At 39.9% G+C, this 11,525-nt stretch overlaps 2 protein-coding genes across 2 annotated transcripts; both read right to left on the bottom strand.

Annotated features, from left to right (window-relative positions):
- Nucleotides 1-2,243: 2,243 nt before the first annotated feature.
- emc7b (ER membrane protein complex subunit 7b) lies at nt 2,244-5,211 on the bottom strand. Its single transcript, XM_084030342.1, has 5 exons — nt 4,859-5,211; nt 3,905-4,024; nt 3,646-3,784; nt 3,381-3,461; nt 2,244-2,883 (listed from the first exon to the last, which is right to left on the bottom strand). The coding sequence occupies exons 1-5, from the start codon at nt 5,095-5,097 to the stop codon at nt 2,734-2,736; spliced, it is 729 nt and encodes a 242-aa protein (XP_083886468.1). The 5' UTR covers nt 5,098-5,211; the 3' UTR covers nt 2,244-2,733.
- A 586-nt stretch (nt 5,212-5,797) lies between these two features.
- katnbl1 (katanin p80 subunit B-like 1) lies at nt 5,798-11,144 on the bottom strand. The gene is made up of 10 exons (XM_084030623.1): nt 10,990-11,144; nt 10,297-10,422; nt 10,113-10,150; nt 9,623-9,905; nt 9,426-9,541; nt 9,283-9,333; nt 8,652-8,741; nt 8,360-8,464; nt 7,893-7,986; nt 5,798-6,364 (listed from the first exon to the last, which is right to left on the bottom strand). The coding sequence occupies exons 2-10, from the start codon at nt 10,303-10,305 to the stop codon at nt 6,332-6,334; spliced, it is 819 nt and encodes a 272-aa protein (XP_083886749.1). The 5' UTR covers nt 10,306-10,422; nt 10,990-11,144; the 3' UTR covers nt 5,798-6,331.
- Between the last annotated feature and the right edge of the window lie 381 nt (nt 11,145-11,525).

Raw genomic sequence — 11,525 nt, 5'->3', positions numbered from 1 at the left:
TGAATCCGACGTTATAGAAATGCAATGGCAAATCAGTGGAGTCCTCATCGGGCGCACTGAACATCTATAATTCATAGTTAATAGCATCAAGGGACTTTGTCCCCAATCTCTGACATTGGACTCACTATGAAGGAGTCATATATTGTTTAAGCATGTGGGTAAAAACTCCGAACTGGGCCTTTTAACCTCATATAATCCTCCTTTAACCTATTGCTCACTTGCACTGTATATAAAGGGTATATTGTAGGCAAACACAACGTAATTTATAGTGCAAAGAATATATTTCACCGATTCTGTTCAGATTTTACACTTCTCAAATGGTAATTGTAAATTGCTTATTGTGTATCAGTGTTTAGTGAATGTTTTTAGTTTTTCTATCTCGCAATCGCTATTTGATCTTGTGTTCAAGGGCTAATCTGTACACTTCTGTGCATTTACAGCTGCATTAGATCGTAAATGGATCGCACCTTTATTCCCGTCAATGTCCATATTAATGTAAAGAAAAAAGAAAAAAAAAAAAAACTTGGGACACGTGGTATTTAAATATTAATGAAACTTAATGAGTGATGCTGATGTAAATTATTGCACTTCTATGTCTTTAAACGATGTAACATCAAATGTTATCTCCCTAACTCTGTGCCTTTTGTTCTGCTCAGAGGCAAAAGAGCTTTGTGAGTGAATCCATGCTCACCGTCCCGTCTGTGCAGTTTTGTGAAAGTGAGTCTGCGCGTACCGGTATGAACAGTGAAATACAAACAAAGGCAGAGTTATACTTTTGTCAGCACGAACGTTTTCAACATCAAATGTGTTGAATCTGATGTGATTTGGTTTGTCTTTGTAAGTGACTGTTTTTGAGAATGATGATCTTTACCCACTCAGACGGTAAGTAATAAAACGTGCCATTGATAACATGTACACGACTGTTGCTAAGTGCAGGACAGAGGTCAAAACGTCCCAGAGGTCATCAGAGGTCTTGCTTGTCCCAAGACTCCATGTTGGAGCAGATCTTCTGCCACTTCAGTCTAATTAAAAGTAGCTTGATATTCAATATTTTCATGATTGTCAACAAATGTGAAACAACCAAAACCAATAACAAATTGATCCCATTAACAACCATTTGCTGCTGCTGTATATTCAGTTAAAAATAATCCTCAAAATATTAATTTTCTCCTGTTTGCCCAGCTATAAATATTTTATATATATATATATATACACACACACACACACACACATATATACACACGTATATGCATACATATGTACATACAATGTTGAATTGGAAATATACAGTATAAAAACAATAATATTCAGCCTCATGACTTTTTGGACTGTGACCCCTTAAAGGGCCAGTATGTAGCATTGAGGAGCATATATTAGAAAAGTAATATAATATTCATTAGTGTATAATAATTGTATATAATCACCTGGCAGAAAGAATCATTGTTTCCACAGGTCTTCATGGAGTTCAGACCAGAACAGACAAACCACACCATGGGTTCTAGTTTGGTTCTTAAGAGTTTTTGCATTAGAAAGTAGTATAAAGCCACGAGCAAGGCTTTTACTACAGTCTTGGAAAGACAGGAATGAGTGGAGGGGTATTCAGTTGGTGGCAAACTGCAACCGCACCACTAGATGCCACCAAATCTATTTAAAATAGTGTATTTAAAATCAGCCTCTCATCATGGTTGGGAACCATTGCCTTAAGGCATCAAAGTTCATTCATAGTAGTTTAACACACAAAAATCATTTTTCTGAAATGTTAACAGTATTTCTGGGTCTCCATCACCAAATTTGACTTTGCTCAGTTGTCATGGAGATTAATCTGTTCCGGTTTAAGCTCTGTAGCAGTTATACGTCAACAGATCCATAATGACCCATTGCTGCCGATTTGATACGCCCGAAACTCGACCTGGGATTGTTCTGAGAAATGTCGTAATTGAATAGTCATTTGTCATTACGTCCTTCCTATAAGCGACTAATCATGAAGAACATTTATCACAAACACATTTTGTTGACTTTGATTAGGGACTGTACTGTCCACTTTATTAAAAGTAAAGTTACACTCTAGAGATCCTGAAGGCCTCCACACAGCTTTCTTCCTTTGAATCAAAACTATTTTAAATAGCTACGCCTTCGGCATGTAATGTAATCCCGGTCATACAGCACGCCACACAATAAATTCAAAAACGAGACGACCACGTATTCACTCTCAAACAAATAAGATGGTCTGCAATAAAAACACATTTGTTATATACTATTGCAATTTATTCATCTAGGCTTTTAAATAAGAATTTATCAGTTTTAAAATTCAATTAATTTTCATTCACAGTCATATTACTGAAATCGAGAGAAAAAAAGGAAGAAAATCTCTGTATATATGTCTCTTTCAGGTAGTAAAATTAGCAGCAGTGGAAAGATGCACAGCAGAGGGTTAGCACAGAAAAGATGGATGAGTAGTAAAGCCACATGTAGAAAGTATAGAGCCAATGAATGAAAACAGCTTTTGCAGGGTTTGACATTATTTCTATCAGTGCAGTTTGAAGAAAAAAAAATAGCATATTAGAAATCAAGATGTGCTTAAAACATCCAATAATAAAGAAAAACTGTACAATAGACCCAGAGGAGAGAGGAAAAAAAAAAAAAAAAAAAAAAAAACGACACTTAAAAAAAGAAATCTTGCTTCCATGGCATAATGCGATCTTTTCCAGGCAGACTGAGGGTACGCGTACAGTACTACCTCCTCTTGACCGCTGGTCTGGTGCCCTTGCTGCTGCTGCCTGCCTTGCTGGAGCCCTTGGAGCCGGAGAAGAGCTTTGTCATGAGCTCGGAGACGTCTGGAAGCTCGGGGTTGGGGTTCAGCATGTTCATGGACTGCTCCATTTCCTGTAAAAACGGCAGTTAACTCACAGTTAGATAGATAGATAGTTTATTTCGAACATGTAAAAAAACAAAAACAAAATTATCATAAAGAAAAAAATAAAAATATATAACAGAGTAAACATAAACTAAAAACTATAAATTCTGTTTACATATCCGAAAGGGAGAGGGAGGAAGTATAAACTTATTTTAGTCCACCCCCTTGTAATAAATAATACTACTGAAGTATTTTGCCTTTTATCAGTATATTAATAATAACAATAATAATAACTTCCATTTGTCATTTGTCAATTTCCTTTGTTCAGTTAAGATACACACACATTTATGTCTGACATTACAAATGCTATTCTTTCGGGAACTCACGCCGTCTAGCGGAAATTAATACACCCTCATGAATCCGATATGAGTGCATCCAGTGCAATTCAGAGACACTGCATTATGATGAACTCAATGTGCATATTAGATTTTGGAAACAACACTTTAGGCGATTAAGGATTCTTCACCTTTCTCATCTCTGGGTCGTTGGTGTTGACCACCTTGGGCAGTAGAACAATGATCAGCAGCGGCAGAACCATCATCATAACCTGCAGGAGCAACAGACATTTAAATGAGAGCCAGAAGCACATTTTTCAATGCATACAGTTTATGTGGTCTGAACCGTGAAATTATACATGCAAGCTACGCTAGAACAGAAAAAAGCAAATAGTGCAAATGTTTTTGTCACTGCATCCCCAGTTTATTTGTGTGTGTTTTTAAAAATTTTTTTACCATTGGGTTCATGAGAAAATCTGTCCAGCCCCAGGTTTCTCTCTTCATGAAGTAGGTGTGCGGGCCATTAGCCCTGATTTGAAGAGGATATGGCTGGCGAATTACTTCGGAAGTCTTGATATGGTTCACAAGACGCGCCCTGTGAAATGACACATGGTGACCTCAGTGGGTTAGAGAACCTGTAAACACCATGCTGACTAGTATGCAAGGCTAGTATACATTTGTACGTGCCTTTTTGTTTTCCTGAGTGTATTCTTACCTCATTTTCCCCTTTGACGTGATATCAACGCGCACTGGTTCAAATCTGAAGGTTGGGGTGATGACTTCCACGACGTAGGATCCTGAGGGGACGTCATTCACAGCAAAACTCCCATCGGTTCTGGAAGAAGAATGGGATGTTGTCGATATCACATGTTAAATTGTATTACATTGTGAAATGTGTCTTTCCTCCAGCCGATTTATATCCATTATAGATCGAGGTAGGCGTGCGTAACAAACTAGCAGCTGAGTGTGTTCATCTAGGTGAACTTTTGAGGCTCTGCATTAGGAAACGTGACCTAAAAATCCTTTTCAAGTAACCCAAGTGCACTACATCTATATTTGGTAATCCCACTAGATTTAGAATTGCAACATGTGCTCCATCATGGCAGATCTACACAAGCATGTCAACGCAACGCTTGGAAGGAAAAACCTGTCTGCTACGTCATACACACTGTATTAATTTATTCGTACTTCTATCAGACAAAAACGTACCACAGACTACAAACAGTACTACATGGTACACAGTGAATGCTTTTTGTGTTTTGTAGGATTAATTTCAAATACACCACAGTACTAGTAATACATCACTGCTCGCACACTGCAACAACTGACACGACCGCTGTGACCGAGGTTTGTTATAAAGACGGCTAGTTACCCGGAGACCGAGAGGCCTGGCTGGGCACATACAATAAATCAATGGAGGTCGCTCGGGTAGGTAATAACGAAATAACCGCGTTGGTGTCCCCGTTGGCACGAGTTACACCGACAGTTGTTAAACTGTAATTTAGGTAGGACGGTTAGGACCGGCCATCTGCCAGCGGCAGCTGCCGTGATGTTAGCAGTAGTAGCACGTCAGGCAGCCGTTTGGGTTAGCTTGCTACGCTATTGCTACATAGACTAGCTAACGCGCTAGGGAGCTAGCTTGTCGGTATAAGTGCGGCTGTTTTCTTACCTCATAAATCCAACGTATTCTTCACCTTCCACGAGGATTCTGGCCGCGGAGACCCAGTCCTGTGTTTTCACCCCCGGAACTATCGCCCTTCCCTCGATTTTGAACCGATCTCCGTTCGGCTGTGTCGATAACGTAACACCTGCGCCAGGCCCTGCTTCCATGTCAGTGAAACACCGCGTTACGACGACCGCGGCCTGCACGAAAACACATAACAGCGGTATTCTTTCCCTGTGCAACATGTCGTCCGTCTTTATCGAATTAAAATGAGGTCCAACGATGCGTTCGTCAACATGTATTAGAGAGCAGTTGGGAGAAGGAGCGGAAGACTCGGCACATCAGCTGTCGCTGCGGAAAATGACGTCACAAAAAACTTTATTGTACAACCCGACAATGACACTGTTGAGGGCTGACGTAAAGGATCTTTTTTTGGTGCAAATAACGTTATAAACAGATGTCATGCGCAAGACACAAAACGTGTTTTGAGAAATACCGTTTTTTTTTATACATACCCATGTGATCACGTAATCTACTTTCATAATTTAATGTTCCAATAAGATTTTTTAAAATCTTATAATTGAATCTGCCTTTGGTTATGTCCTTTACTACTCTTTTCCTAATTGTCCACGATTGTGCCTTCCATTATTTACACTGTAACTGTTTTGTTGTGCTAATAGATAATGGAAAGTTTTTGATTAATAGAAAGTTTCAACATAAAGGAAACACAGAACCAGAGTCTTCTTACATGACTGGCACAAACTACAAAACAAGAGCCGCTGAAAAACTTGTTCAGCCACTTTGGATGATTAATTAAGCAAGCAAGTATGCTGACGAGGGAATAGCAATTATGTATGCTTACCTACACACCCGTGTTATTCTTATTGCACCTTTGCTGTACACACGCACAACCACTGAAAGAAATATAAAATAAACCATCTTTGATTTTTATCAAATTTATTTAAAAGAAGATTAAAAGAATCAGTTGTTTTTGCACGTCTAAATAACTTAAGACTGTTGCAGATTCAAGTTCCTGATTCCAGAGAATCCAGGCGCAAAAAAAAGAGGAAAAAACAAACACATTATAACACACGGAGCATTCATTACATCCACAAGTGCATTTGCATTCCATGGCAAAGAATGGTGTAACGGAGACAAAGAGCTTTGCACTTCATAGAGCGACGTTACACCCAGTCTCATGGAGGTCCACTAAATATGCCCCTTCACCAGGTCCACTTCAATGTGAAGCAGTCATTTGCTGTGTCTTTTCTTTTATTTCTTTGCTGAAAGGCTCTTGCAGCCCTCCGAAAGAATCTCCAGCTCGAACTGAGGAAATTGTCTGAATTGCCAAGTTCAGTCAAAGTAAGGTGTTTTAAGTGGCAGAATGAGCCAGTCCGCTTCTCTCGCTTCATTATCAGTTCAAAACAGCCATGATCCGGCAGTAGTGGTTACATCCTCAGAGCGCTACATTGACAACTGTCAGGGCAGCTGCAGAAGATAAGACTCGACGGCCTGAAACATGAAGGGGAGATAACGTGTTAGTTGAGATACAGCCTATGGAAAAGTATTTTCCACACAAATTAATCTTTGTTTTACACGTCGTCAACAACAAATAAATCACTGTCATGACCTTCAGTTTTCCCATTACAAACATCACAACATACTGGATTACTTTATTAAACGCTAACTATAAAAATGATGAACTGATATGGCTTTCTGCATACTCAAACTTAGAATCAGTAATTCCTTTTGAAACATTTCATGAAATGGCAGGAGGAAACAGATTGTGAAGATGGAAACAAAATTAACCACAATACAAACTCAATTCATACAAATGCTAATGCTAGTCAGCTTATGGTCGACACGGAAGGTTTGTCTTTTTTCTTAGTATGGGAGTGGTTGGCTGTGTCCACCCAAAATCAACAGAGGGTGGAAAAACAAAAAAGGAGCCCTTGTATTGATCTTTGTGACGTTCATCTCAAAACATATACAATTGTTTTATTTCAGTCTTCAGTCAGGCTCATAACAGGAAGTAAAAGGGTGTCCTTTTATTGAATTTGGTGCAACAGAAGGGCTGGATATTTTTTGTTGTTGAAAAAACAATTATGATACCACGATCATAATTGATATCAATACTTCGTGTGCGTGAAAACCCTTATAGCCTAATTAGTAGACCAACTATGTTTCAAAATCCACATAAACAAATCTTCCGATTGGTAATTAGATCCACCACATAGCTCTTATTTAAAAAGAAAATGTCATTTTTAAAGCTGGTCGCTGACAAGCAATTAAACATATATAGGGCTTAAAAAAAAAAAAATCCATCCGGCACAGAGATGGATTGGAAAACAATGTGGGCAAAACATCATCAACAATCTGTTTTAACCAAATATTCTCTGGTCTAGCTCATTGACGGAAGTTCACTCTACAACCAAACTTTTCTTCACTTCCCTGGAGGCAAATCAACCCAGAGTGTATGTCACTGTGTGTGGGACATGGGTTTGTGAGTGAGACTATATTTTCCAGGGTGTAAAGGCCTTTGCACACCGAGTCTCTTTTTTTCCACAAATGTTTTCATCCATTATAATTCAGTGTGCAAAGGCCTTAAGACTTGCAACACTAGTAACGTCACCCCAGTGAACTGCTGTCTTGCTGAACCTTTAACTCTACCTGGGAATGTTGGTATTTGCAGTGGTAGAAGAAGTAGGCCTACTCAAAACGTTTTCTCTTCCTGAAGTGAAACTATTAACACCCCACATCAAAAGCCATGCATTTAAATGTTTATTCCTGTTTATTTTTTCCCCATGAACCAGAGTGTATTTTCTTTAACTTGGGTGTAACCCTACTATGGCAGGTGCACTGCTGAAGACCCAAAGAAGCACAGTGCTGAATATAAAGTTGTTTGTTAAGTGGCTCTTGAGAAAGCTGCAAGCAACAATACCAGAGGCCAAACATTGAGCCCATTCTGAACATGCATGGTTTGAATGGCAGTAATCACAAAAGTAATCCCTGCTAAGTACTACAGTGTCATCCTTCTCACCTTTGCCAGTTCTCCTGTAGATCCTGGAACGAAACATAAACGGGCTCCTTCCTTCCACAAGTCCTTCAGCCGCTGCTTCATGACTTCAATATTTCTGCAATAAACACAAACAGATATAACATACAGGACCACACAATAAGAGATTCACCCAAAGTGCCAAAAAGCGAGTTGTTTATATCCCTGAAAAGTATTCTATCTGGGGGTCAATGCCATTTCTCATTCCCAAGAAACTCTTCAAAAAAGGATTCATTCATAATCATCATCAAATCAACTGACCTGAATATAAATGTGTTACATTTTGGTGGTAAAGCTTCTCCTGTGCTGATTAGCAGCAGTGAGATATTATACAGTGGTTAAGTCGCTGTCAAAGATATATATACACACAATGGATTCCTTGGAAAATTAAGGTAACTTTGAAAATAGCAGTAGAGGGAGTATGAGGAGGAAGTTAAGCATGCTCGGCCCACCTGTCTTCTGAACAACTGTCCTGCAGTCTTTTCTCATTCTTAGAAAGTTCTGGCCACCATTTTCTGATGACGGATTGAACCCAGTGTAAACCCACCATTATGTTTCTGTAAAAAAAAAAGACAACAATTAATGCAGACAAGGTCAGATCATAGAGTCAAAAGATGTCTACAAAACTTATCGAGGTCATAAGATACTTGCGTAAGTAGTACATAAAAGAGATTTCATTACTCATCAAAGAGGCTTCGCCACTTCTCATTAATTAAACATGTGCTTTTACTCAATGATACTTACTCTTCATATTTACTGGCAAGAATCACTTTCACGAGGGGCATGAGGTCAACACAGCAGCCAAGGGACAAACATGGTGCTTCAGTTTGAAGGCTGACAAGATGGGGAAAACGAGATGAAAGATTGTGAGTCGATCGTTAGTAATGTAAGCAGGCAGAGGAAAAACAAATGGCTCAAACCGTCTTAATAGTTGACACCAGTCAAATCATCTATCAGCGAAATGTTTCTAAGTAGAAACTAAAGAAAGAGGCCTTTTAGGACTTTGGGATTTCTCTCACGTGATCGATGTATTCTGATTAAGATGCAACAAAACACTATAAAGATTATGACCTAAAGAGCTAAAACATCTGACCAACAGAAACATTTCACAATATATGTATTTATTCAAGAGTATCAAGCAAACAAAATAAAAATAAAAATAAATCAGTTATTACAGTTTCTTGAAAGTGAGGGATTGCTGTTTTTCTCCATTTGATAAAGTGGTCAGCGAAAACAAGAAATTTGAGACACGACACTGGGTTATAAAAAGCCATGCTGTGCATTTTTCACTTTGTCGTGCCATTGGGAAAACATGGATTAATCAATGACATAATCATTATTTGTAGCTCTAATGATGCTCCCAGATTAGACTCACTTGTTTGTTAAGACAGGTAAGCAGTCAAGCAGCACCCCGGTGTCTTCAATTCTGTGAAACCAAATGATTAAAGTGAAGCACATTATGTGAATGACGAATCAACACAAACTACCAAAAGGCATAATTAGCCATCACCGCTTTACCTTATTAGGTAGGCCACTAATTCACTAGCGTTTCTTCGCCATAGTGTTTGGGCTACTTTTAGTCGTAGGTTCCTTCCAAAAAGGATGTGAGTCATAGCTTCATGGTCCTTTGATAACTGTACACAAAGACAAACAAGAAATGCAAGAAATTCAGATGAGTTTTTACTGCAACAGAGCAATGTAGTTGTAACTCTCACCTCAGTGATGTCACTGTACTTGGAGCTGGCGCCTGCCATCTTGGAGGCCTCTGCAGAGTTCACAGGGAGCCCGCAGTTGTCATTGTGGTACATGCCCCGCACATCCTCAGAGCACGTCAGCTCATTTTCTTTGTTGGCCATGCCGGGTTCACAGGCACGGCCTACATCTGAGGTTTTGCGGTGCAGCTTGGAGCCCACCTCCACCAATGGACAGCCCTTCCTCTTGCAAGATGACAATCGCTTTGCCTTTCCTGGGCTGTGTACGCCGTAATGAACTTGAAATCTGCCGAGGGGGAAAGCTGTCATGGACCAGATGCAACTGTCATATTTTGGAAAAAAACATACAATTCATAAGCGACAAGACATGGTGATAATGGTTAAGGAAAGGGGCCTTAATGGTCCAGTGACAGGGAGGGAAGATCTCTAGGGACATGGAGTGAGTGAGTGATCGTACTTTGATGGATCCCGCAGATGTGGATCAGAGACTCACCTGTCTTTATCTAATTCTTCCTTATTTTTATTATCCACCTAAAACAAAAGGATAGGGAATGAAGCCACTACTACAACCTCTACTTCTACAACACCACTGAACTGTACTTCACAGTCACCAGGACATAAGAAAGACAGTTGTTTACACAATAAGACGTGGCATTTGCCATTTCATGTCTCCTTACCTGCTTCATGTTCTTTTCAGCAGAAACACAACGGCAGGACCGCAGAAATCCATATGGATGTATTCCGGTTGATGTTTAAGGCTGCTCGGTACCAGACATGCTTAGCAGCTTCCACAGTAAAGGACACTGTTGGACAAACAAATGTGGGAAAACAAATTAGTACTGGCAAGAGTCACTTTAATCACCCAATAACGTTTAAAAAGTCCCTCATGTAACGTGTGATCTAACACGCAGCAGCGCGATTAAAAAGGCAAACATTCAAATGAGATTAAAAAAACAAAAGCAAAAATGCTAATGTTATGTTACAGTTAGAGAGGCGTTGGCTGCTGCGAAACAAGCATGAACGTGAACGAGGCGAGCTGCAACAAATGTCACGTATATTATACGTTAGTTAAAGTTTACCCGGTTGGTTTTGAGACTTGCGACAAATTAGAAGGCCGACGTTTGGAGGGGAGCATTTCGTTACGTCCGTTAGCTTAAACTTAGCTCGTGCTCCTAGCCAGTTAGCACAGACCCGTAGTTAGCTTAAACGGTTAGCTTAGAGCTCAAGGATACACGGAGACGTTGAAAGTAACTAGCTGGGCCGCTAGCGCTAGCCAGCTGGCTAGTTAGCCACTTCTCAACTCAAGGAACATATGGCCTGACACATTCCGGTTTATTTTCACAATTTATACAGAAGCTTTTATTACAAACCGGTTCATTGTTCGAAGACGAGCGACGTCTCCGCGAGTGTGTAAATAGATCCAAAGCGTGAAAAACTGGTTACAATCAAGAAGAGCAAGTCCTGTCTGTGCAGCTCCCGCTAGCGTTTCAGACTTCTGTACCATTCAAATGAATACACCGCCGGTGTGTGTGGGATTGTGGGATTGATTTCGGCACAGAAAAAAACAGGATATTTAGCGACGACTGCTGGACATTATGGGACTAATTTAAATAAAAGCGTGCCACGGCGCCACCATGTGCCATAAAGGCTGTAATGCAGAACGGCTGTGCCATGTTTCCTCTTCCCGGTGGCGGAAGAGGTATTCAAAGTACGTATGCCGCCTTCACGTGCTAGTCGGAAGATCCTACATCCGTCAGAATTGCGATAATCTCTCGTTGCACTGTTAAAAATAAAGAATTACGAAGCATCCTCAAATTCGATTTGAGGTGGCGTTCATGTGCAATTTCCGTGTACACTCGTAATACACATAATTCCGGTAACAAATGAAGGCAGCATATTACTAAAA

Source organism: Eutrigla gurnardus, assembly GCF_963514095.1.
Source record: "Eutrigla gurnardus genome assembly, chromosome: 16".
Lineage (NCBI taxonomy): Eukaryota > Metazoa > Chordata > Actinopteri > Perciformes > Triglidae > Eutrigla > Eutrigla gurnardus.
The sequence above is the reverse complement of the archived record's forward strand: the minus strand, read 5'-3'. Positions and strand labels throughout refer to the sequence as shown.

Bases quoted from the DNA above. Each gene is read 5' to 3' on its own strand.
- katnbl1 (XM_084030623.1), bottom strand. The intron at 9,542-9,622 runs GTGAGAGTTACA...CTTTGTGTACAG, and splicing joins AGTACAGTGACATCACTGAG to TTATCAAAGGACCATGAAGC. The intron at 6,365-7,892 runs GTGAGAAGGATG...TTCATGTTTCAG, and splicing joins CTACAGGAGAACTGGCAAAG to GCCGTCGAGTCTTATCTTCT.
- emc7b (XM_084030342.1), bottom strand. From the start codon at position 5,097: ATGTTGCACAGGGAAAGAATACCGCTGTTATGTGTTTTCGTGCAGGCC. The intron at 3,462-3,645 runs GTAAAAAAATTT...TTGCTCCTGCAG, and splicing joins ATTTTCTCATGAACCCAATG to GTTATGATGATGGTTCTGCC. The intron at 2,884-3,380 runs GTGAAGAATCCT...CCGTTTTTACAG, and splicing joins ACGACCCAGAGATGAGAAAG to GAAATGGAGCAGTCCATGAA.